At 51.9% G+C, this 25,191-nt stretch overlaps 1 protein-coding gene across 50 annotated transcripts in view; it reads right to left on the bottom strand.

Moving 5' to 3' along the window:
* The window catches only part of CELF4 (CUGBP Elav-like family member 4), a 323,827-nt gene that overhangs the window by 226,169 nt on the left and 72,467 nt on the right, over positions 1 to 25,191 (bottom strand). For all 50 annotated transcript variants that reach the window (XM_063640223.1, XM_063640236.1, XM_063640231.1 and 47 more), the window contains exon 2: positions 17,043 to 17,125. In XM_063640223.1, coding sequence (XP_063496293.1) covers positions 17,043 to 17,125 — 83 coding nt within the window. The remainder of the gene's footprint in view (positions 1 to 17,042; positions 17,126 to 25,191) is intronic.

Genomic DNA, 25,191 nt, shown 5'->3' with positions numbered 1-25,191 from the left:
GATGGCATCGGCCATTCAACTAGCTTCAGGAGGAAGGATTTCCTTCTCCTGTTGTATTAGTCCATTCTCACACTGCTATAAAGACATACCCGAGACTGGGTAATTTATCAAGAAAAGAGGCTTAATTGACTTACAGTTCTGCTTGGCTGGGGAGGCCTCAGGAAACTTACAATCATGGTGGCAGGCAAGCAGAGGCAAAGGTACATCTTACATGGCAGCAGGCGAGAGACAGCAAATGAGCAAAGGAGGAAGAGCCCCTTATAAAACCATCAGATCTCGTGAGAACTCACTCACTATCACGAGAACAGCATGGGGGAAACCACATCCATGATACAATCATCTCCTACTAGGTCCCACTCTTGACACGTGGGGATTATGGGTATTATAATTTGAGGTGAGATTTGGGTGGGGACACAGAGCCAAACCATATCACCTGTCCTGGCCATCTTCTCTGGACATACTTCCCTAAAAGTGTAGCACTCAGTTCCAGACTCAGATTTCCTGGGGCCATCTTCCCAGCCTAGGGAAAGTGGGAGCATCACTTTCCTTCTTTAGAGGGAGGTACCTGTTAACTGCAAGACTGTGTCAACTTTTAGGGAGCAGGGCAACACCATTGGCTCCTTTGGAGTCTGGGGCCAACTAAAATCTAATCTTCAACCCTTGCCTGACCTGCTTACCCCTTCGTGTCATGACGGCAGGGGCATCTACTTGTAGCTGCATGGGGCTCCTCAGAGTCATTTTCTGCTCCCTCTGTATGACACAGACAGTGATGTGGAGTTGGGGGATGCATCTGTTGGGAGGGGGCCAGGGAAGCAGCAGACAGTTCCTCGTGAATTTGTTTAATGTAAATACATCCTTTATTTATCTTTGGCTGTTAATAAATTCATGCATTATTAGAAAATCCCTCATACCAGCAGACCCACTGAGTTAGATCAGCTCGTTTTAAGAGATTTCCTGTTGGCAGGATTCAAAGCCCACACCTGCAGCCGGCCCAGGCACAAGGATTTAACTAAATGCCGCAGATAATTAGATCAGTTAACCTTGCAAATTAAAACAAGCACATCGCATTAGCTCAGTTTATCCTAAAAGAAAATATTAAGTTCCCCCAGATAAATCGTTTAATAAGAATAGAAGAAGATGGCACATACTGTCTTCCCAGAACCTCTGGGCAGGAGTGAGGAAGGGCTCAAACGTGGGCAGATAGCTGGTTTGCTTCCATTAATTTATCTATCAGTGATGGATCCGGTTCTTGCCCACTGACTTAACAGGAGTTAGAAGAGTTCGAGGCACATCCAGGCATGGTGCAGGCTGGAGCACACAAATCAATAGCAAAGCTCCATGGGGTCTGAGAGTATTAAGGGGCATCAGTGGGAGGTAGCCCACCCCACCACTTCATAACACAGGACAGCCCCCAGTGAATCCCTGGGGGACAGCTAGAGAATAAGGGTTCAAGCCCATCAGGAAAGGCTTTCTGCAAGAACCATGACCCTCTGTGCCTTGGCCACTACAAGTTCATTGCATCTGTTAGATGCTGAATAATTAAAGAGTTGGCTGAAGTCTTTGTAGATTTCGACACTACCGAGTCAGAATAGAAGGTAATTTGGACTTTAGGTGTAAAGTTGGCCTTTGAAAAATCTGTCAAAAATTTTGATCAGCAAATAAGTAGTGTAGACAAAGTTCTATGTGCAGGAATATGTTGTCAACCTAAGACCAGTGTTTGCAAGTGGCTTACGAATCCTCTGTGTCACTTCATCACTGTGCTAGTTACACAGGCTTTGCATCTGTTCATTAAAGCAGTGTTGGACATTAACTTGGAAGCACTGTTGGGTTGTCTACTCAAAAGTAATAAAACTTCACAGAGCACACCCCATAATATGGATGCTAATGGAAATGGGTGTCCTCCCCAGCTCTTCTGAATTAGGGTGGGTTTACTTGTCATCAATCATGGAGCCTTTTCAAGATAAAGGCCATGTTGCAAATGAGAACAGACCCAAATGTGGCATCCCAGCAGCGCTGTGTCCAACTGTCTAGGCGAGTGATGCTTATGTCCCTTCCCACTCCACTTTTCTGAGGTTCTCTGACCCTCAGGAGGGAAACATAATGGCAGAGTGGGGCCCTCCTCATGGATCAAACTCTTTTAGCCCAAGAGGAGGAATCAGTATTTTCTGACAATGCTGGACAAAGAATAGAGGAGCACGCAGGGTTTCTGAAGCTGGAGGAGCAGCGAAATCACCCAGGGAGCATTTGCAACACATGGATCCCAGGCAGATCCTGACTCTTCATGACTCTGTGTGTGTGTGTGTGTGTGTGTGTGTGTGTGTGTGAGAGAGAGAGAGAGAGAGAGAGAGAGAGAGAGAGAGAGGTGGAGCCTCTTTCTTTACATTTATTATAAATCTGAACATCAAAGAAATCCCTACGTGCGGTAGTGAGATGAGGTGATTTGGAAACCTCTCCAGCACTGCGTAGCCTGCCCTGAATGGAGACTTTCTCCTTTAGGTGCAACAAGTGTTCAAGTGGTCAGGGCAATGCCCACTTCCCTCACCAGCCTCAGGGCAGAGAGGGAGCCAAGTTTCCCTTCAGCCCTCCACCAGCAGGACTTGCCCCGAACCAAGTGAGTAGCTCCTGCCAGCCTGTACCCATTGAGGCTGCTCCTGGAAAGGGGGACTGAGGCAGGCTCTCCACTGGCCTCAGCTCCTGTTCCTGATGTCACTTCCCAATCTCAGTCCTCTCATCAGGACTGGCACAGGCCTTCCTCGTCCAGACCATGCCATGTACCATGTGGAGGTGGACACTCTCCTATTCAGGAAGCTTCATGAGCTCCCAAGAACCCAAAGGAAAGGGAACAAGCTCCTCACTGGGATGTGTAAGGCCTTCCCAACTCATGCTAAGTCCCGCCCCCAAGCCCTTCCTGAACTCCAGCCAGCGCCCCCTGCCCTCTCCCTCCTCCTTGCCTTTGCCCCTGCTGTCACCTCACTGGAGTGACATCTGGAGCCCCCTCCATCCACCTAGATCCTGCCGATCCTGCCCAGGCAGTGTGACACTCAGTGAGCAGTCCTGCCTGGAAGCGCTCCCAAACCACTCCCAGCTCTAAATTGCAGTCTGGAGTCTCGATCCATCGTCCTCTAATTGCTTGGCGTGTACATCTTCTCTCCTCCGCAGGAGGGAAGCCCCAGGGGCAGCAGGGTTCTTGCCCTCTACTCACTTCCACCTGCCAAGCAGCACCTAGCATGGGGCTATGCTCCTGGTGGGTGCTCAGGAAACACTTACCGAATTGAACTACAAACCTTTTCCCAGGCTCTGAGCCATTCCAGCTGCTGGATGCCAGCTGTCAGGGCTGCTGGGAGAGGCTGAATGCATATTCATTTCAGACCCTCTGTCTCTCGGTCTTGAAGGGCCTCCTGGACCATCTTAATCCATGAGGGTGTCCAGGGCATGACTCTGCTCCTGCTCTCCCTGGTTAGGGTTTTCAATCTTCTGGGCTGTGCTCACTCAGATTCCAGGGGTGCTGCCGTGTTTTGGGGCGAAGAATGGTGAACAGGGGGTGGAGAGGGAGGTATGATGTAGGTCTCATGTGGGGGATTCTGGAAACCATGAGGACAAACTTAACAAACACCTCTTGTGGGGGCATGAAGGTGGTGATCTTGAGCCCTCCTCTTCCGGCACAGCCAGGCCTTGGCAAGGCCAGCTTCAGCATCCTTATGGACCTGCCTGCCACTCTCACAGTGATTTCCATTCAGCGTGGTAGGGTTTGTTGGCCCCTCCCTGCGGCCAGCCCTGCACTAGGCTATAAAGCTGGGAGGTTTGCTGCTATGCATCCTGTGTTGGCTGCCTTCCAGACCTGGGCAGCCAGGGGCCGGGGATGGATCCGAAGGGGCCAGGTAGGAAGATTCACTCCTTTCTTGGAGACAGAATCACTGCAGCAAGAGTGCCAGCTGTAGAGAGACTGTCACTGTGCACATTTCCTGTGTGCAAGAGCAGCAGGGTGTTCCGAGCTTTGCATGCTTCATGCTATCCATAAACTGCTCCTGGATAAAAGAACTATTGGCACCCCAGGGCTGAGATGAGAAAACTGAGGCACAGAGAAGTTAGGTGATTAGCCCAAGGTCACACAGCTCAGAGTGGTGGAGCTGGGAGTGGAGGCTAGGTTGTTAAATTTAAGGCCTGAGCCTGCCCAGTGGCATGGAGGGTTTGGCCTCTAAGGCCTGAAGGTCTTCAGAGAAGGGAGAAATTGGGAGGCCTGAAGCAGAAATGAGGATTACTCCAGGCTAGAGGCTAGGGAATTTGGGACCTAGCCAAACTGGCTGGGGCTGAGGACTGGGACTGGTTCTATGTGGGCATTTATGATGGTTAAGCTAGTAAAACTTAGAGAAAATCATGAGATCTTAACTCGCCCCCCAGAACTGATTTGGTCCAATGTTGGAATTACCTGCATCAACCCCCAGACCCCACGACTCAGACTGCTTGAACATGTCTGTGACCAGAGGCTCACTACCTTGTGGGACAGCCCAGGTCACTGGCAGAGGCTATGAGGGAGGGCCTCAGGAGTAGAGGGCAGCACAGGCCAGCCTGTGCTGTCCCTGGTCCCCTCCTTCCTGGCTCTCAGCCATGCTGAAGCTTACCAGGAAGGTCAATCCAAGGCAGGCTTTGCACAGAGCACCCCTACCTCACCCCACACCCCTTTACAAAAGAGGTCCTGCTTCAGTCTCTGAAAATAAAGTTGGTGCCATTGCTGCTGGCCCTGAAAGCTGGCCGACCCACTTTCAGAGGGTGTGAGACCACTGGTGCAACTGTCAAAAAAGTGGGAGTGAGGAATTGCCTGTGGAATGCCTGTGATGTGGCACAGCTGTCTGCCGGCATGGCGGCCTTTGATTCTTCAATATTTAAGCCACACACAAAGGCACAGAAGGGCACAAACTTGAGAAAGACACAGAGGACACAAACATGCTACCTAAGGGTAGCTGAAATTTTATTCCCTTCTCCCTTATGAATCTCACAGAATTGGAAACCATGTCAGTAGCTGGAATAAACATGCAGAGTTAGCAGCGCTGCATGAAGAAGCTCCTCTGGTCCACACCCTAAGACTGCTTTCTTGACTCAGCATCCTCATGGAAGCATCAGGGTGTGATCTAAGCTGAAGGCAAATGCGGCACGTGTGTGGGGGGTGGCTGCTGCTCCAGCCAGCTTGCTCTTCTGTAACCCCTGACCATCTCTACCAGGCTGTGTGAGGGCAGACTCTTCCAGGTCCCACCAATATTATCCGGCCTTCTCCTTCACTGAAGAAGCACAGATTTGTTCATGGAAGACATGTGCATAGTCTTTGGCAAGATATCCTCTTTCCCAGACTTCCTTGCAGCTAGGGTGGCCCTGTGACATAGCTCTGTCCAATGAGACATATTTAGATGTCTCCTGGAGAGCGGACCTCTCGGAAACCTTTTGCATTCCTGATAGAAGGGACAGAAGCAGCTGGACCTGCTCTGCTTGATGACAGATGCAATGCCCTCCGACAGTGGTGAGGAGAAGGACTCTGTTACGTTGTTGCTGTTGCATGGTTATGTTGCTGAAGCAGCACGAGGCCCCAGACTCCGTGATGTGCAAAAAACCCAAAGCGTTATTTGTTGACGCCACTGAAGCCAAATGAATTTCTAAGTGGAAGGGTGGCCACTTAGAAATTACAATTCAGAGAGGTTAAGTGGCTTCCCAAGGGGACACAGTAAGGCTCCAGGCAGAGCTGGGGATGGAATCAGACTCTGCCTTCCATTCAGAACAGGACTTCTGCAATGCAGTGGTAGGCCAGGTGTGTGGTGACACCTCGAGGGCCACTGCCCTGCCCCGCAGGGCCCCCCGGGTGTCTAGCAATCATGCCAGAGTCTCCTGCCAGAAGAGCCTGGTGTGTGGCCTTGGGGTGACGGGGACGGTTCCTGCCCTCATGCAGCTCTGGCTTTCTACAGGGTTAGTGCCCTAGGATGAGGAGGAAGGAGCATGGGCTCTGGAGCCAGATCTCTCCATAGTTTTCTGGTCTGAGCAAGCCCCTTTGCCTCAGTTTCCTCTTCCATACAATAGCACTAATAAGGCCTGGTTAAGACCTAGGTGATGCTGTCTTAAATAAATGAGATAATATTTGTGAAGTGTCTGGCTCTAGCGAGTACACAGTGATTGGTAGCTGTCATCAGGGTTAGAGAGACAAGATTCTTTGATCTGCTCTCTTATTTGGGACAATGCTGCAAGGCTCAATCTGCAGTAGATGTAGGTGGTGTCCTGCCCATGACCCCTTCTCTTCCCACCTCAGTGACAGTGGGATGACTTCCAACTGCCAGCACCGGCACTTCCAGCTCGAGGGCTTCCTTTGACTGTGGAGCCCACTTTGCCCACCCATGCAGCAAGCCAGAAAAGCTAGAGAGCAGAAGACGCCTGGGCAAAACCTTGGCCACAGCCTGGTGGAAATCGGTGCATGAATACCCCAGTTCTCTGGCCCCTTGGGTGGGATGACTCCAAGGAGTATGATTGACATTGGCTCTAGAGTCCCAGTGGGGTTCAGCAACACCCGCAGTGGAAGCTGGTCTGCCTGATAAGACACCCCTTATTGATTTCCTCTCTTCCTTGTCTCCACTGTTGACCCAAGTTCCTGGGGTCAACCCCACAAAGAAGCTATTTGCACTCAAATGCTTGTCTAGAGTCTGCTTCTGGGGGCGCTCCAACTAAGACAATATCCTTTAAAGCCTAACTTTAGGCCAGTGGTGGTTGAACTTCTTGTGCCCACGAATCTCCTAGGGATCTTGTTAAAGGGTGGTGGGTGCTGTCTGAGTGAAGTGGCTCAGACGATCTAGAGTAAGCTCAAGACTCTGCCTTTCTAACAGACCCCGGTGATGCTGATCTGATGTCCACACTTTAGCCAGGGTTTAGACTTCCGGTGCTGTTGACCTGCAGAGGCTCAGGCAAGGGCGAGATCAGTGTTGGTTAGAGCAACCTAGAGGAGCATCACAGAGGAAGGGAGCTTGGGGCTAGGTCCTGATGCCCTGGGAGGATTCTGGTGGGTAGGCTGGGAGGAGGCAGGTCCTTTCTAGGGAGCGGGGAAGCTGGAGACTTGCTGGGGCCTGAAGCCATGCCCAGCACGTGCAGGATTTCAGAGCAACGGATCTGCATGGAGTAGATTGGAGCCCACAGGCTGTAAGGGGCTAGAGGCTCTCAAGCACAGCAGTGTGAGAAAAGCCTCCTCCATCTCCAGACACATTTGCCCTGTTCTCATCCCCAATTCCAGGAGGAAAATTCATACTGGCCTGGCTCCCCAAGCCTTCCTCCTCTTACTCATTTCCCGAGTTCCTTTCCCTTTACATACACAACCAACTTCTGTCCTCCCCACTCCATGGAGTCTTTTTGGGTCATCCCAGCTCTTTTCTGAAATATAATGGGACATATAGTCCAAACTGCATACTTGAGCCATTCTATATTTTTATTACCCTCTTAATTATTTCATCTGTGAATTAGGAGTCACAGGGCTTTATTGTGGCAAAGGACTCCGAAGGTCATCCCCACTCACATCATTGTTTTGTCATTAATAATACAAGTTGGATGATTTCTAGCAATCCACAGCATATAAAGGGCTCACACATGTGATTTTCATGATAGAAATTAGGGAACTCAGACCTGGAAATGTTGGGTGGATGCCCCAAGTCGGTTGGTGTCCTCTGCACAGGCTGACAGTGTTCTGAAGGGTGGAGCAGAGTGTTCGGCATCATTGTGCCTCTTCTGTGATGGGCACAGGGTTGGGCACACCAGGCTCACCATTAAACACACTGTGCTCCTTCAGCCACCAGAAGGGGATGCCACCCACATGGCGCCCCCGGGTGGGCTCGTGGGAACATACCACAAATGCCTTTGATTTAAAAAAGGGTGCTTGAACCATAGCAAACTTCGGGGCCCTAGAGAGACCTTATCTCCTCTGCATTCCAGCCCTTTCGTCTTTACAACAGCTGTTTTCATGAGGAATTAAAGAATAAAGAACAATACCGTTTTTTTCTATTATCACCTAGGCTTGCCCATTTTTGATGGCACGTGGCAGCCCGCAATTCCGGATCCCTGCAGGTCAACAAAAAAGACATGTGTCCTTCTGGTCGCCCACACACATGCACCCAGCAGAAACCCTCCAATCCTAAAACACATCCATCCCGGAGCAGGAGCTCACACAGACATTCTGTTTCTCAGCCTTATTTTCTGGCGAAAGGTCAACAAACCCTTTGCAGCTTCACACGGATTCATGCAGGCACAGCCCTCGTGGCAGCCTCACATTCCCGCTCCGGTGGACACACACCTCGCTCCACACACGCCCACACTCACACCTGCGCTGGCGGCGAATGCCTGGGCCAAAGCACCTTCCACACAGCACTTCCTTTCTACATCCATGACCAGACAGCGAGTCTTTCTCCTCTTTCCAAATGTACCCCCGCAGGGTGAGCTAGGCTGAAGACTTTCTGGAGGGGCATAGAGGTGATATGGCTGGAATAGGAGCTGCCAGAATGATCTGTTGGTGCCTCTGGAAATGCCAAGGCCAGCAAGGTCGCTCAGCAGAGGGGGAGCTGCTTCCCTCCCGCCCATCCGTGCTCTGGGCCAGTTCCAGGCACAGGCGCAGAAACAGAAAAGCAGGTACAGGCTGGGAATCCAAGATGGGAACTCTGGAGTTAACGGCACAGCCTGGGCCCCAAGGGCAGTGCTGGGTGCTTGGATGGGGATGGATTGGAAAGCTCCCAGAGCGGAGCAGAGAGTTTGTTCAGAGGAAGTGATGTTGGATTTGGGCCTCCAACGATGAATGGAAACTCGCCAGGCAGAGGGAATGACATGGAAAAAGAGGAGATTGCAGGAAGGCAATGTGCTTCTGGAGGGTTTGTGGCCAGGATGGTGTCTGCCCTGGCTGAATCTTGTGGGTGACAGAAGCCTGGGTGGTTTGCAGGTGGTAGGACCTTTATTTTACAATGACACCCTTGGCCAGCCTCTGAAGAATGCATCAGAGGGGTGAGGGCCTGGAAGCAGAAGGCCACCGTGGTGGTGAGGGCTCCTCCAGGGCATGTTGGCTTATCCTGCCATCTCTCTCATCTGAACTCCTGGGCACTTCCCATCACTACCATTTTTGGGGCCCCTAAAGATATTTTCTGGATCATGAGCTGTCTTCACACTTGCCTCCCAAACCAGATTATAAACTCCTTCTGCAACAGGCCGTGTCTTACTTATTTTTGTCCGATGCCAGACACCCTCCCTCCCACAACCAAACTTCACAGGGGGCAGGCTATCTGTAAACGCTGCTGCCGCTGACTTGGGTGATGGCAACCGTGATCCAAGCCACACTGGGGCAGTGCAAAAATTGCAAAATGCCTGTCTGGTGTCCTTAGAATGAGACCTGAGCAGAGGGCAGGGGTAGGGGTACCGTCAGGAATCCAGCCCCAGCCCTGGGGGGCAGGCAGTCTGGCTGCTCTGCGTCAGGGAGAGACATATCTGACCCACGCTTTATTACACTTGTCACCCATGGCGTCGGGTAGTGGAGAGCAGGAGACACTGTCGTCCTCGCTCTCCCCCTCTCCTCTCCTCTCCCTGTTGTCTTAAGTAATGTGAGTAATGCGGAACTCATTATTCTTAGAAATATAAAGAATGTCAGAGCTGGAAGGGGCTTGAGAGGTGATCTGGCCCATCATCTCCTTCACAGTCTAGACGGTGTGTCCAGGGAGGGTCCGAGCTCATTGCTCTGCCCAGGCCACATGGCTTGTTGGTGGCAGGCTGGACCTGGCCCAGGTTCCCCCTGTTCATTGTCTCATGTGCCCTCTTGTTTGTTTATTTCCTTCAAGTCATGTATGACTGCAGGGATAGTGGTTCTCTGGTTCTTTCAGATAAACTTGTTAGGGAGCCTTTCTGGGCACAGCCCATGGCAGGCCTGGACTATGTCATGGGGGCCACTGAGAAGATGAGGTCCCTATGAGAGTCAAGAGTCACTTGTTTGAAAAATGGGGAACCCTTAGGACAGTGGTTCGGGCAGGGAAGGAGAAAGTGGGCAGTCCAGGAGGGAAGACTGTGGGCACAGCCCCAGGGAGAAGGAGGACTTTAAGATGTCTCTGTGGGGAGGAGACTGAAAAGATTTTGCAGAAACACAGTGGGACATGGGGCTGGGCTAAGGGCTAATGTGGAAGAGAAGAGGTAAGTTTCGAAGGCATCACAGATGTAGCCCCTATGCCCATCTGTCCCTCAGTACCTGGATTTAAAGCACTTTGGACTTCTCTCTTGGAACCTTGGTGTTCCCTTCTGTATAATGAGCCCAGGCTGGTGTCCTGTGGTGAAGGTCCTGTTTGGCTGGAAAGCCTGGCTAGGGCACATGCCTGCCAAGCCTGTTTGCTGTTGGGATGGGGGCTCTTCTGAAGGTATGGGCTGGAGAAATGCCCCACATGAGCGGGTCTCAAGGCCTGGGTTCTGGTTCCAGCTCTGTTATAGCAAAGTCTCCATTCACCTAACCCAAGAGAGAGTTGAGCTGGAGTCGGTGCTGAAACTGCTAAGCCCTTGGGTCAAGTCTGCCCTGCAGACATGAGTGCATGTGAATGGCAGGCGACAAATGATCCTTAATGCCTGGAGGTGGGCTCTGCCCTCTGCTCCTGCCCGTACTCCCCCCCTACCCTGTGCTTACACCACTGGAGCTTTTGCCTCTTCACAAGTCCTCCCTCTTGTAATACTCTAAGGACCTTTGGGCTTGTTCCCTGAATGAATGAGAACCAGCAAGTAAGGGAGAAACGCTCTGCCCCAGGGCCTCACTGTCCCACCTTCTACCCGCCCTAGGCCTGGGATGGGGTTTCTTTACCTTGGCATTGTTGACACTTGGGGCCAGATCATGTTTTGCTGTGGGACTGTCCTGTACATTGTAGGATATTCAGCAGCAGCCCTGGCCTCTACCCACTAGATGCCAGCAGCATCTCCAGACAATGTCAAATGTCCCCTGCAGGGCAAAATTGAGAACCACTGCCCTAAAAGGACAGACAAATACTTCTTTTCGGGGAATATGAGAAAGAAGAAAGATATATCATCCATTCTCCCAAAGAGAAAGAAAAAAGCGTGAATCCAGGTGAGATACAGAGGAAAGGCTGGGCGACCCCCATGACTCAGACACTATTGTAGGCCTTTATCCTCCCTAGTGTGGAAGAGCCACAGGGCAGCGCCTTTCTCAGTGTTATGAGTTGAATTGTGTTCCCTTCACAAGATGCTGAAGTCCTAACCCCAGGACCTATGAAAGTGACCTTCTTTGAAATAAGGTCTTTGCAGATGATCAAGTTAAGACGAGGTCATTAGGGCAGGCCCTAATGCGATATGACTGCTGCCTTAATAAAAAGGAGAAGTCTGGACACAGACAGTGTACACTGGGAAGATGATGCAAAGACACAGAGGGAACACTATCTACAACCGAGGAATGCCTGAAGCTCCCAGAAGCCAGGAGAGAGGCCTGGAACTGATTCTCCCTCACAGCCCTCAGAAAGAACCAACTCTGCCAACACCTTGATTTGGGACTGCCAGTCTCCAGAACTGTGAGACAATATATTTCTGTTGTTTAAGCCACCCAATTTGTGGTGCTTTTTTGCAGCAGTCCCATGCTAATACCCTCAGCAAGAGGAAGGACAACAGGACCGGGGAACTGGAAGAGTGTGTGGATCTGGCTGAGATGATCTTTGCAGAGAACCAGAAGGTGGCAGGGGCTGGGAGGGAAGACGCAGGTGCCGATGGGACCTAGACTCACTGTCCAGAGACAAAAACCAACACTGTGCCTACAGGACAAACAAGTGGAAATACATCCCATTTCTAAAATGAAAAGCTTTGATTGAACCAATCACTAGAAGTTGTAAAACTACCCTGAAGAATTAACAGCCTCCATACATGCTAACTACATCCATCATACATTCGTCTTTAGTTTCTGTTATCATATCACTGTCTCTGGGGACCCCTGTCTTGTCATCATTTGCCCTTTATAATTTATTCATCTTGTTCTTGCCTGCGTCCTTTCTACTTATCATTCATCTTTATAGTTGTACATAAAATTAGATGGATCCCTCAATGGCAGGACTGCCAGGGAGGGAGATGGGCCTTGCCAGGGAAGCCCCCATATGGTGATGGGGGCCCCACCAGAGCCTCCTATGGATGTCAGGGTTGAGGTGGGGTGGGCCAAAGTCGGAAGAGGGAGGGAGGAGAGAGAAAGGAGAGACAAGTCTGAAGGATAAAAGAAGAAAGTGTTGGTGAGAGAGATAGAGGAAAATGTGCAGAGGGAGAGAAGAGAGGAGAAAATGGGGGCACAAAGAGAAGAAAGAAAAAGAAAAAGAAAGAAAGGAGAAAATGGGGGCACAAAGAGAAGAAAGAAAAAGAAAGAAAGGAGGAGAAAATGGGATTAAGAAAGAGAAAAGTGAGAGGAAGGGATAGAAAGGAGAGACAGTCTGAGATAGAGGTGCTAGAAATCCAGTTGAGCTCTCTGAAAAGAATTTTCCCACTTTAACATCTTTCCTGGTAAACTCAAAGAAGGTCACATTGAATTTCCATGGAAGTGACCCATCCTGAGTCGCGGTGACCTGAGTCAGGAGGTGCGATGGCGGGACTCTGCATGTCTGCCAGGCTGACGTGAGGGGAGGGGAAGGGGGAGACAGCAGGGAGGAGTGTGTTAGTTTGCTTTGTATTCAAGGATTGTTGGAATGACGACACAAAAGCCAATCTTTAACTAGTGAGTTGGAACTTCAATGTTTACCAAGGAGATACAGCTCCCACTTCCCCCACCCCCATCCCCAGCTAGCTCTAATTCCCACTGCTTCCTGGCCTCCTACTGGCTGGACCCAGTTTTTCCCCTGCCAGCCCTGGTGAGAAGCCCTTTCTGCCACCAAAGGAGCAAAGTGCTGGCCACAGCTTGTCATAGCACCTGGTTTTCTCTCATCTGAGCATCTCCCTTGAGACCCTGTATTCCCAACCTTGGAAACAGAAGGGCTCTTCCTGGAAGACAATTCCCCACAAAGTCCCAATGGCTGGAGGAGCTGCAACAAAGCTTCAGGGGTAGATTTTAAGGAACAGACTTCTTTCAAGAGGCTTCCTGTGCACACTCAGGCCCCAGGTGGTTCTCAGAGTGGGCCTCTCCTACCCTGTGTGAGTCACCTGGCTTCTGGCCTGTTGTGTGTGCCTCGACTCTGGGCCGTTTCTTGGACCGGTGCTCCCATCTGACTCATTTTACTCCCACCCCACCCATATCCTGAATGAAAACTTGAGTCACTCCTGCACTCCATGGTCATCCTGGTTCTCTCTAAATTCCTAAAGCAACCGGTGGCACTGGCAGAGGCAGGTATCCTGAGCTTTGGTAGCAGACTCTGTGCTGGTCCTGGCTTGGCCACTTATCAATTTTGTGACCTTGGGCAAACCTCGATCTCCTCCTCTGTGAGGGACAATCATGACGTCTTCTTCATAGGGTAGTTGTGAAGATAAAATGAGGCAATGTAGGTAAAGTGCTTGGCATCATGCCTGTCATATAGTAAGTGCTTAAAAATATTGTGATTATTGAACAATTGTCCACACTACCCATTTTATAATAACATGTGCTGTCTTGTATTGTTGACTATGTAGATATTTGTGTGTGTGTGTGGCTTCCATCCCCAACTTGGTGGGCAACTCCAAGCGGAGAGGTGGATGTGTTTTTCTTATCTCTGTATTTTACAGAACGTCTGGCACACAGGAAATACTTGTTGATGGATTGAGAAACTGCCCCATGTTGACTGTCCCCTGTGAATAGTGAAACAAATTTTGTGAATAGAGGAGCATGGGCAGGAAAAGAACAGGAAGCCAGGAAAGAGTGAGATCAAGAGTATGAGGGCGAGAGAGGCAGAGAGATTAGAGAAAGGGAGTCACTCTGCTTGGATTCTGGCAGAAGGCAGTGCTCAAAAAGACCCAGAAGAAGCTTCATAGTTTAATAATCTAATTCTGCCGAAAACATGCCAAACTCAAAAATAATAATCCATTTGTGCCACTGGTCCAGGGATGACTCCATCAGCCATCAGAGGGCCCTGCTCAGGCTGGTTCCCAGGGATACTGGGAATCACGTATCACTGATTTGTAAGAACAGCCACCATGGTCTGGTTTCTGAGCTTACACTGATCCCAAGAGAAATGTCAGCTTCCCTTTTCAGGCCCCCTGTGAAGACATGTGCTAGGGGTGCCTCTAGTTCTGTCTCTGTCATTTTGTTATTGTTGCTCATGGTGATGGTGGTGGTGTGTGTGTATGACAGCAATGGGATTATTTTTCTTGCTGGCAACAGGATACGAGCTCCGTAACTCGCTAGAAACAGCATAGGCTGCCTGTACTATCTTTTCTCCTCTTTCTCTCCTCAGCAAGAAAGTGGAGGGCTGATTTTAATGGATTGATTTTAATGGATTTTGAAGTCTGGAAAAGTGCCTAAATTGCTGAGGTTACCAGTTTTCCAGGTTCTTTTTTTTCAATTTCATTCTCTTTAGTCAGACATAGAGCGTGCTTGCTGGGGCACCTAGCGTGGTCACCCCAGACAAGAAGAAGTCCCCCTCTGCCTCTCACTGAAACAGGCAGCCATGAACACAGCCTCAGCTGGCAGGAGCGCTTATTATTTGGTTGGGTGAGAGCATTTGGCTTGATCCCGTCCCTGCATTTGCTAGTGGCACACTTTCTCTGATCTCAAAGGAGAGAACCAACCAACAGCAATAACACCAGGTCTGCTTTCTGGAATCAAAACAACTCCACTTTAAAGAATAATTTTACTTGGTCATTTTATGTTTCATTCGTCCACAGGCAGGTTTGTGTGGAGACAATATTCCCTCGGAACTTCGAGCTGCAATCTGGTCTTTCATTCCTGCCCCTCCCTCCAGTGGGCCGTGCCTGCCCCGAGAATTGTTTGATGAGGTTTTTGAGGCCATGAGTCTCCCTGTGAAGCCTTTGAAGAAGGGACGGGTTCGAGGGGACTCTAGGCTATGTTTCAGCTCTGCTGTTGGCCTCTATCTGTCTTCCCCACTCCCCGTCCCAACATACATTCACGTTTCTTTTTGCCCTTTCCCTCAAACTTACTCAACTTGTCTTTGTGATTTCAGAAAAATGCCACTGGATCTCCCAGTATGAAGGATTAGCACAGATTATGGGGAACAGTGTTAATTATCGGTGGAAGGGGGGCTGGCGCATCGCTCCAATATGCTCCTGATTTCCCTTGGGCCTTTCTGCCTGGTAATAAGCCTTCTTTAATCTGGCAAGCCCCTTGGTGAAATCAGCACCACGGACAGTGATATTGATTGCTTCTGAGAAACCATCACAGCTGTTCAACCAAATTACCTTTGATATGTGACCTTTAATGTAATTACTGCAACATCAAAGTATTTCTATAAATTATTAAAGAACTAATACACTCCATCATTTAGTTATTCTATTATATGTAAAATAAACAACCACAAGTTAATGTTAGATCCTCAACAATCCACACTTGCTACTGAAATACTCCCAGTTCCCAGCCTCTCCCCTTTCAAAATCCTAAACCTCCCCCTCCCACCTTCTCTCTTTCTGTTTCCCCATCTGATTCTGGCTTTTAGCCACCATGAAACTCCCCAGCAATCTCTCTCAAGCTGATGAAGGGCCTCCCATAACAATGTGGTATTTTCTATTCCATTTGGGTGGCTCTAAAATATCTGTCACAATCTCCCCCAAAACAAAGTACCATAAACACTTTATTAATCAGCACAAACCTTTCTCAGAAGCCTTTGATTATCCTACAGTATGGCTTTATGCTTCACACATAACATGGGGCGATGTGGAGCATATTTCTGCCATCTTACAGAGGGCACCCAGAAAGTAATTACTATAATATATGTGCATGTAGCCGCGCAACTGAAAAAACAACTGGGGAATGGCCACCCTGCCAGAGCTGGGCTTCACACAAAATCTGTGCTGTGCTCGATTTCCATATATTTGCATCTGTGGGTATGTTATTAAGATGACTCAGCCCCGTGCTTTGCAATCACAAATACCAAAATACAATACAAAGGCAGTCTTAATGGAAGGAAGGCCCTGTGTAATTCAGCTCTCCCCACCCCTAAACGAGTAAAGAAAGATCTCTGATGCAAAGGAAGGCTGCCCCCGCCCGGGGTTGCATTTTCTCTCTGTCTACCTGGTTAACCTTTCCCGCTGTGGGGTAGAAATGGAAACGTGTGTTTACATACGGTTGGCTTGGTAAGAATGTAAACATGCATGTGTAAGCATGGGTGTGCATACTTACAGAACACATGTGCTTCCCTGCAGTGTCCATTGTATAAGCGTCAACACTCTATTTAGAAAATCTTTAAATTATGCCCACAAACACACATCTTTCCATTTATCTTTAGATACTCAGCAGCCGTATATCTCTCCCCCCTCACCACCGCCCCATCTCTCTGAACCCACAGGAGAGACCGCGCAGACCCTTGACCCGAAGAACACTTCTTATTTTATGGTGATGAACTAGCCTCGATAATAGCCATGGCTGATATCACACCCAGTTAGGGGGGCCATAAATAATTCTCTTCTCCCCCGCACAGAAGCTATAAACCAGGGCCGAGGCGCGATAGTTTATCAAAGACGAGGGCTGGCTCCTTAAATAAACCGCGGTGATCTCACTCGCGGCGCCCCCTCCCACGCCGGCCCCCTCCTCCCCCACTGGAGCGGCCCGCGTCGACTCGATGGGCGGACTCGATCGCGCACGCGGCCCGCGGGCCCGGCGGAGGCAGCTCCCGCTCCGGGGACCCGGGACGCGCCGCTCCCCCGCCCCAGGCTGCCCGCGCAGGAACTGCGTCCGGGATCCACCTTCACGGCCACGGCCAAGTGGGGCCCCCGCCCCGGATCCCGTCGGGCCCGGACGGCCGGGACCCCGGGGATTTGGGGGGCGCGCGGGCTGCCGAGCGCAGGCGGGCAGCGGGCGCCCTGCCGCCCTCTCCCCGCGCGCCGCGCCGCCGCCCGGCCTCCCGAAGTCGCCCCCTGTCGGCGCGTCGGCCGCTTGCGCCGCGGCGGGCGCCACTTACCCCGGGCAGAGTCTTCTGCTCGTGCAGCGCGCTCTGGGCCTTCAGCGCTGACTCACGCTCGCAGTAGGTGAGGAAGGCGCAGCCTGGGGAAGAAAGCAAGCGCCAAGAAGGGTCAGTGGGGCACCCCCGGGCCCGCCGACGCGCCCTGCCGCCCGCCCTCCAGGCTCCCGCCCCTCCCTGCGGCTCGGTCCCTGTCCCCACCTCTCTTTCTCTCCCGTGCACTCTTCTCGGAGCTTCTCTGCCTCTCGGTGTTCCCGGCTGTCTGCCTCTCGTACCTCCCTTTGCTTTTCTATTTTGCTCCCTCCGCGGAGTCTCCCCACCCTGCATCTTCCCCCCACCACACCCCCCTCTCCCTACGGTTCTCTCGTTACCCCGTACCCTGGTGCCTCAGACCTCTCTGCCTGTTTCAGCGCCAGCCCCTACGCTTCCTAGAAGGGGCAGCTTCCACCCCTCACCCCCAGCACCTCTAGCCACACTTGACCATGGGCTCTGTTTCTGGCCGGTAGGAGTGCTGGGCGCTGCTCCCTCAGGGATGGTGGCGGGCTCCTCTAAGCCTTCCAAATAAAGGCTCAGTCTGTAAGGAGGACCCCAAGCCAGGCCCTCCTAATAAAATAAATGTACCCTGTGTCCCCTGTCCCAACCCCTGTTGTTTGATTTGCAGTGACAGATGGTCTTCACACCCCTCCAAGTCAGAGGGCTTCTAGGGCATATCCAGGCCACCGACTTACAGCACTAGACCACCCTTGCTCTGCCTTTACTTCCCTGGGTGACCTTAACAAATCACATCCTCTTTCTGGCCTCAGTCTCCCCACCTGTGAACTGAGAAGGCTCAGTCTAGCTCTCCCACTGAGTAATTCTAACTGGGCCACACCCCACCCCCTCGCCAGGGAATCTGGATTTGACAGAGGAATATACTCAAGGGGTGACTTTTCAGTGCTGTCCTTTAGGTGTGGTGACAAGGCCAAGAGAGTGGGGATGGGGGAGTCTTTCTGGGAGTTCCCATAAGCTGCCCAGCGTGCCCAGTGTCAGGCCTTCTTTCTCTGCCTGTTGATGTGGCTGAAGGTGGCTTGGGAGGTCTGCAAGGCTCAAAACCATGGGGAAAGCCCAAAAGCTCACTATGGCGAAAGCAGGCTTGAATGTTCTGGTGAACAGTCACCTCAGACCTTTTCAAGCCACCCATGGCCCCAGAGAAGGCACCGTGTGGAATGGCTGCCTCTCTTGTTCCTCTCTCTCTCTCACGTGATCTTATCCAAGGCCACATCCCCAACAACCTGTATCCCTTTCTGCCCCCGATTCCTCTGCTCTCACCACCTCCTCACCTGGTATGCCCTTTTTCCCCATGTTCACTTCTCCGAAACCCATTGATCTTTCAAGAATCTGATCAAGTTCTACCTACTCCAGGCAGCCCTCCTTGGCTGGTCTAGTCCATCCCCAGCCAATCTCCACAGCCAGCCATTTGGTCATTGCCATGGCTGTTTATTTCCTGAGTGCTTTCTCTGTGCCAGGCTCTGTGCCAGACCTCGTGGCCCAGGCCCTCCTCTCATGAGGCCCACAGGCCGCTGGTGCCAGTCTGGTACCTATGTCAGCCCTTGTCACCAGGCTTGCTTTAGACTCTGGTTGCCGGGCACACAATGCTCCCGGTGTCCTCTGTAGCTCCTGAGTCCTCCACCATCCAGCCTGCACCCAGTGAAAACCCCTTTCCTTCCCTTCCAATGTAGAAATTCTTCCTGCCTCCCTTCCCTTTCTGGCTTCAGAGAGGAGGTGGAAAGGGAATGTATTTGTGAAAGGAGCGGAGATGAAAGAAGGAAACGGAGAAAAGCCTGGGAGACAGAAACTCTCAGCTCCCAGTGCCCCCCTCTGCCTTCCCCACCTCCAACTCCTGCCCCAGGCTTGGAGGAGCTTCAGAGAAGCCTCTCTCCCACTCCTTCTCATCTCTCCCTTCCTCCAGACCCCAGATCACCCCTCCTCCCTCTCCCGTCGTCCTCCCTCCTGGTCACTGGCAGACGGTTATTGATGGAGACACCCGGGGACTGAAATGAATAGCGGTCAGAGGCCCCCGTGACGTCGTCCCTCGTGCTGCCGCCTGCTTCTCCCGGGGGTGTCTTTCCTCCCATCCCCTTGTTGGCCTTGTCCTCTGCCTGCAACCAGGAGGTGGCCACTGCCTCTGCTGCATGCAGGCAAGCCAGCTTGGGACAAGGTCAGGGGCAGGTTTGGAGGGAGGAGGATGAGGGGAGGGAGGAAGAGGAGGAGGAGTAGGAAGAGGAGTAGGAGTAGGAGGAGGAAATGACCATATTGTTTCCATGGCCCAAGATAACAAGAAAAGGATTCCAGAGGAAAAAGAATCTGTTGCTTTTGTCTAGCTTCCAGGAATTTCTGCCACAGTTTTTGAGAGAGCTCACAACTTTATTGTGAACCAAAATCTTTCAGGATCCTCCAGACCTTGGGTGACCTCCCCCTGCCGTCTCCACCCCCTGAATTTATCTCCTTCCAGTCTTCCCCTGGCCCCACTTACCGGTCCCGTCACTACATCTTAGCCCCCCAGGCGCACTCTGTCTTAGGGTCTTTGCACCGGTCTTTCCTCTTCCCAGAACAGCCCCCCCACCCCACCCCTGCTATCAGCATGGTGTGCTCCTTCCCTTCACTCTGGTTTCTGCTCAAATGAGACCTCCTCAGAGACACTTCCCTTGACCACCCCATTTGACATAGCCCTGCACCCACACAGACCCTGACCCCCTTTCCCATTTCCCTTTCTGTTTGGCACCCATCACTCCCTGACAGAGTCACATATATTTGCTCATTGAGGGGCAGGCTCCCATGCTCAGATGAGGTTAGGAGCCTGGTTTTGTTCTGTGTCTGCCTGGTTCTCAGTGTCCAGCATATGAGTGGAGGCTAATATGTATTCCTTGAAAGTACTGAATGCCAGAACACCTCAGCTCATTTGGTGGGGCCAATAGGCACAGAAGTGGTGCTCAGAGGCTATTGAGAGCTGTCCAAGATCTGTGGGCACTGAGGCACACTGGACTTCCATAGTGGTGGCAGGGCCAGAGGTTGCCCCAGAGTTGATAGGCAGGTTCCTGATGGGAGGGTTTTTGCCCCAAGAGCTCCTAGGAGCCTGTTGAATCTGACAGTGCACTCTCACCATGCTTCCCCCTTCACCCCCAAGTTGATCCCAGAAAAGACTGATAAACAACTGCAGCTCCTGACTCCTCCACCATCCAGCCTGCACCCAATGAAAACCCCTTTCCTCCCCTTCCAATGTAGAAATTCCTCCTGCCTCCCTTCCCTTTTCAGGTTCAGAGAGGAGGTGGAAAGGGAATGTATTTGTGAAAGGAACGGAGATGAAAGAAGGAAGCAGTGAGAGAAGCCCAGGAGAGCCCTTTCCCAGGCATGGCCCAGCCCAGCTTCCTCATCTGTAAAATGGGAAGAGTAATGGCCCTCAGAAGCTTGTGGGGAGACCTACTTGCCGGTGGGTATGAACAGCCTCTACAGACTTCACTAAGTGCAGGCTGCAGTGTCAATATCAGTTCACTGTTGTGAAGCAGGGGCTAGAGAGGTGCTGAAACCCCTTCCTTCTCTCCCTCTGCACCTCTGTGAGGCAGGAGCAGCTGGACACAGAGGCTAACTGGGGCAGTCCCACCCCGGGCCCTTCCCAGTCCATCTCCAGCCCGTCCGATGCAGCCGCTGACACGCCAGCATGGCAGATTAGTTGGCTATCTTAAGGCTCTTTGAGAAAGGCAAATGCGGATAAGCAGTTATTAACGCTGACTCTGGGGTTCAAAAGAAGGGACCAGTCTGCTCCCTGGCTGAGGGCAGAGCCCTGGGGGCATGGTGACTGTGGGGAGGGGGCTGCAGGAGGAGAATTTGCCATCACAAGGTGCTGTGGATGGTGAGAGGCCTGGGGTGGAAGCTGGGGGGCTGGGGAAGAAAGGGTGCCCAAGCCTCAGCCACTGGACATTCACTGCTCTCTCCTGGGGAGGGAATGGGGGTGGGACACATAGAACCCCCAGCTAGAACAGCTGGCCTTGACTTCCTGTGGCTCATTTCCACATCTCACATGGGTTGAGGAGGGGGCTGTGGGCTGTGAGGGTGTCCAGCTGAAACGGGGGAAGGTGGGGAGCATCAGCCTCAGCCCAGCAGCCACTAATCTGCCAAACTCACTCTCCTATGTTGTACTGAGGTGTCCCCAGAGACATCCCTGGTGGCGCCCTTTGGGAACTCATAGTTGAGGTGGGAAACGGGATTCTCTCAGGGAGCAGCTGTCTAACAATACAAGACAGTGTGGGAGAGGGGCTAGCACTGGGCTCTGAACGCTGAGGCTTGAGAAGTTCTGCGGAGGATGCCTCATCCTTCCTGGGGATGTGGCCAGCACCACAGAAATCTCTCCCCATCTTCAGACCCAGAAATCCCTCCCAAGTCCTGATCCTATGATCCACATACACTCGTGCTCACAGAGGAGTCAGCAAAGATCCAGTGTGGCTGCTTGGAATAGCAAAAAATATTAAAAACCACCTAAATGTCCCTTAGGACAGGAATGCTTTCATTTTTAAACTGTGAATACTCAACAGCAGTTAAAAAGATGAAAAGACCCTCAATGTACCAGCATGGAAAGCCACATTGTCAGACGGGAAAAGCAAGTTGTGAAATAGTAGACGCCATGTATGTACAGTGGAGACACAGTCAACTTGCCCATTATATACTCAGACCTGTATTTACACGTGAAAGACAAAGTCTGGAAGTCACACCAAACTGAAAACAGGGAGTACGGGGTGGGGAGTAGGGGGGTATGTTTCCTATGACTTTCACTTTTTTTGTTTTGTTTGACACATTTAGACCCAGAATGTATTCATGTATCACTTGCATAATTAACTTGAAAGGAAAAAAAAATCTTTGCTAAAAGAGTAGGATGAAATGAAAAGGAGGTGGGTGAGAATAGGTGATCCCAACAGGATGCAGGGCCCATGGCCTGTATTGAGGAGACAAAGATCATTGCACATCTGCCGCCTGGCAAATATACTTCATGAGGGAAATTATCCTTGGTGGGGTGGCCGTGGCCCTGCCTCAAAGCTTCATCTGAGCCGGGGCTCGCTGCTGCGGTGCTGGGAGTTGACACAAGTGCTCTCGACTCAGCAAGCTGGAAATGTAAATGGTTCTGGTTCTTTGGCCCTGAGTTCTGGGGGTTGGTGTTTGGGAGATGGAAACCATGATGGTGCAAACACCTCCCCGTCTTTGCCCTCCCATTTTTGGAGGGCCCTCCCAACTGTGCGACTCTGATGGGACCTGAGGTAGAGCCACCCAAGTGATCCAGGGGCGATCTGGGCGGGTTAGGACCTCATCCTGTCCCAGTGTCTGGGATGGTTCTCCCAGCACCAGCTCATTATGGAGTCTACCACCCTTTAGGGGTCAGCACTTTCTGTCCCACCTCTTCCTGAGTCATGGGATCAAGTAGGATAGAAGCACAGCCTGTTCTGGAGCAGAGACAGCTTTGGAAATCATCCAAGGTGGGGTGGGGACAGAGAGGTGACAGAACTGTGGGGTGAGAAGTCACACCACAGTGCTGCCCTCAGCAGCTGACACCTACGCTCCTTATGGCACCCTCTCCTCATCCAAGAGGGACCCCGTGCCCACCTCCTCTCCTCACCCAAGAGGGACGCCATGCCCACCTCCTCTCCTCACCCAAGAGAGACCCTGTGCCTACCTCCTCTCCTCACCCGAGAGGGACCCCGTGCCCACCTCCTCTGGCCAGCACGGACCTGCCTGTCCTCTAATACTTGAGATTCTATCACATACACTGAACGCTTTGGCCGGCACGCGTGTTTCCTTATTCAGCCATGTCACCTTCTCCCACTTACCATTCTTATTTACTTATCCCTTCCATTTACCAGCTTGATGCCTTGTCTCTCAATAGACTTTCAATTCGGTGAGGGTGGAGACAGGCTCTTCTATGTCTATACGGCTAAGTGGAGGGCCCAGCTCCTTGTTCAGGGTTCTGCAAGCTGGTGACCAAGACGGACTATGGGGGTGGGGGAAAGAGATCCAAGATTGGGGCACTGAAGGGAGATTGGGAAAAGTTGGCAGGTGAGGAGGGAAGGGAGAAGGAGTGTGTGGCAGGAGAGGTGAACACTGGGCCAGGGAAAGGCAGGCAGCGTGGGCAGCGGGAGGGTGCTGTAGGGCTAGGGTGCATGCAGGGGTGGCAGATGCCCCTCTCCGACATAGGCAGCGAGCAGACCATGGTGCAAGGGGTACTGCTGTGGCCGAGAAGGTGGGTGGTGCCCTCTCCCAGGTGGGGGGAAAACACAGTGCAGCAGAATTAATTGCACGGAGACTGCAGTAATTTACAAAGCCCCCATGTGCCGGGATAAAAGGCCCTTGTCATTGTGAAGTGAAGGAAGTACAATTTCCTGCCCAACTCTGAACAGGGCCGAAGCCTGGGGTGTAATCATCGCAGAAGGGAAGATTCCCGATGTGATGCTCTCCCTCCTCCCACCCCAGCTGGGCCTTGCCTTCCTACTAATTGAATTACAGAATTAGCCAGAGGAAGGTGGCCCTAGAATAGGAAGGTCTGGATTTTAATAAAACATCAGATCCTTTAGGCCTTGGACTTGGCTGGCCTGGAGGAAGTGGGAGAAAGCTGGGCAGTGGGGAATGGGAAGGGAGCAGGAGGCCCACTAGCCAGACCTAGGGGCCAAGGAAGGGGCTCCCCGCCTCTGCCCCAAATCTCCACTAATCCACCTGCCATGGTGCCTGAAATCACAGCCTGGGAGCATCACTCCTCAGTGGGCCTCACCCCTGGCTGCACCTGAGAATCACCTGGAAGATTTAAAAAACATGCAGGCCACTGCAGAGAAGTTATAGTAGCATCTCTGGGAGTGGATCGCAAGAGGGAGGGAGGGAAAGTCCACCAGATTCCCTGGGAAGAGGGTTACTGGTGTTCTGAGGTCACATCTGTTCCCCCATCCAGGCTCTGTCTTTCGTGCTCTGGGTGGGCAAAGGCAGTCTTCCTGGTACCTTTTGAAGCAGGTGTTCTGCCGCCACGTGAGAGAGAGGCAGCTACAGAGCAGCTCATTATGTACACGTTCTTCCTCTGCAAACATCCTCCCACTTCAAGTGCCCGGCTGGAGTCTACACAGTCTTTAAGACCCACTTCTTAGGTCCTACTCCAAGCTGAAGCCTTGAGCATCTACGTCGGCCACTGTGGTCTCACCTTCTATGGATTTGCATGTGGCCTCTGCTCATGGCCTGCCTCAAGGATGAGCCTCATTTTCTTACCTCAACCGTGAACAACCTGAGGCTGGGCCCTTGGGGCTCAGCAGGACTGAGTAACAGGCGGGAAAAAGACCCCATAGTTCTGTGCCTCTCTCTGGGCTCTTCTCTGTGTGTCCAGCCAAGGTTGACCCTCCTGCCATCTTCCCAGGACCTTTCCTGGCCATTCTTATTTCCCTAATTCTTTCCACCTGGATCTTCTTCCTTCTCTCTTCCCACTCCTCCAAGTACTCCCTGCTGGTATTCCAACAATTCCTGCAGTTGTCTTCTCTCCATGTGACACAGTGATTCCCCACCCACATAATAGATTTCTGACTTCCTCTTGCTTCTCCACCCCCGTGGGGTAAACCCAAGCCTAAGAACATCATCCTTTCCTCTGCTGCCTTCCCCCATGCCTCACTCCTTTAGAGCCCACATAACTTTCTAGGAGTGTCTAAGTTTTCCTTCCTCCGGGAAGCCTTCCCTGACTACTTCAACTCCAACCTCTCTCATAGCCCTTGGCAATGGTCTTTCTCATTTTTCAGTTCGAATCATACACGTCTTTGTCTGCCTTGCCTTTGTGTGTGTTCACCCAGAATATAAATAATCTATTACAGGAGTAGCTCACCCCAGGGCCCCCTTTCCCCCAGTGGCAGACAGCGTAGAATGCAGAGATTGCTGAGCTCCATTCTGCCTCTGGCTGGGTGAGAGCGAGCGGAGTGGCAGCAGGAAGGGGCTGCTGCAGGGATGCGGGTGTATGGGAGGTGGGCCATGAGGTCTGGGGAAGTCAACACATTGCTCAGGCCCCTGGTGGCGGGAGCCATCCGTCTTCCTCAGAGGGGGCAGCCTGGGGGGTGGGGGTGATGGGGACTGCAGAGGTGGGGGAGGGGGAAGATGGATGGTCCCCTAA

Source organism: Symphalangus syndactylus, chromosome 1, assembly GCF_028878055.3.
Source record: "Symphalangus syndactylus isolate Jambi chromosome 1, NHGRI_mSymSyn1-v2.1_pri, whole genome shotgun sequence".
In the NCBI taxonomy this organism is placed as follows: domain Eukaryota; kingdom Metazoa; phylum Chordata; class Mammalia; order Primates; family Hylobatidae; genus Symphalangus; species Symphalangus syndactylus.
Note: the sequence above shows the minus strand (reverse complement) of the source record. Positions and strands in the feature narration are given on the sequence as shown.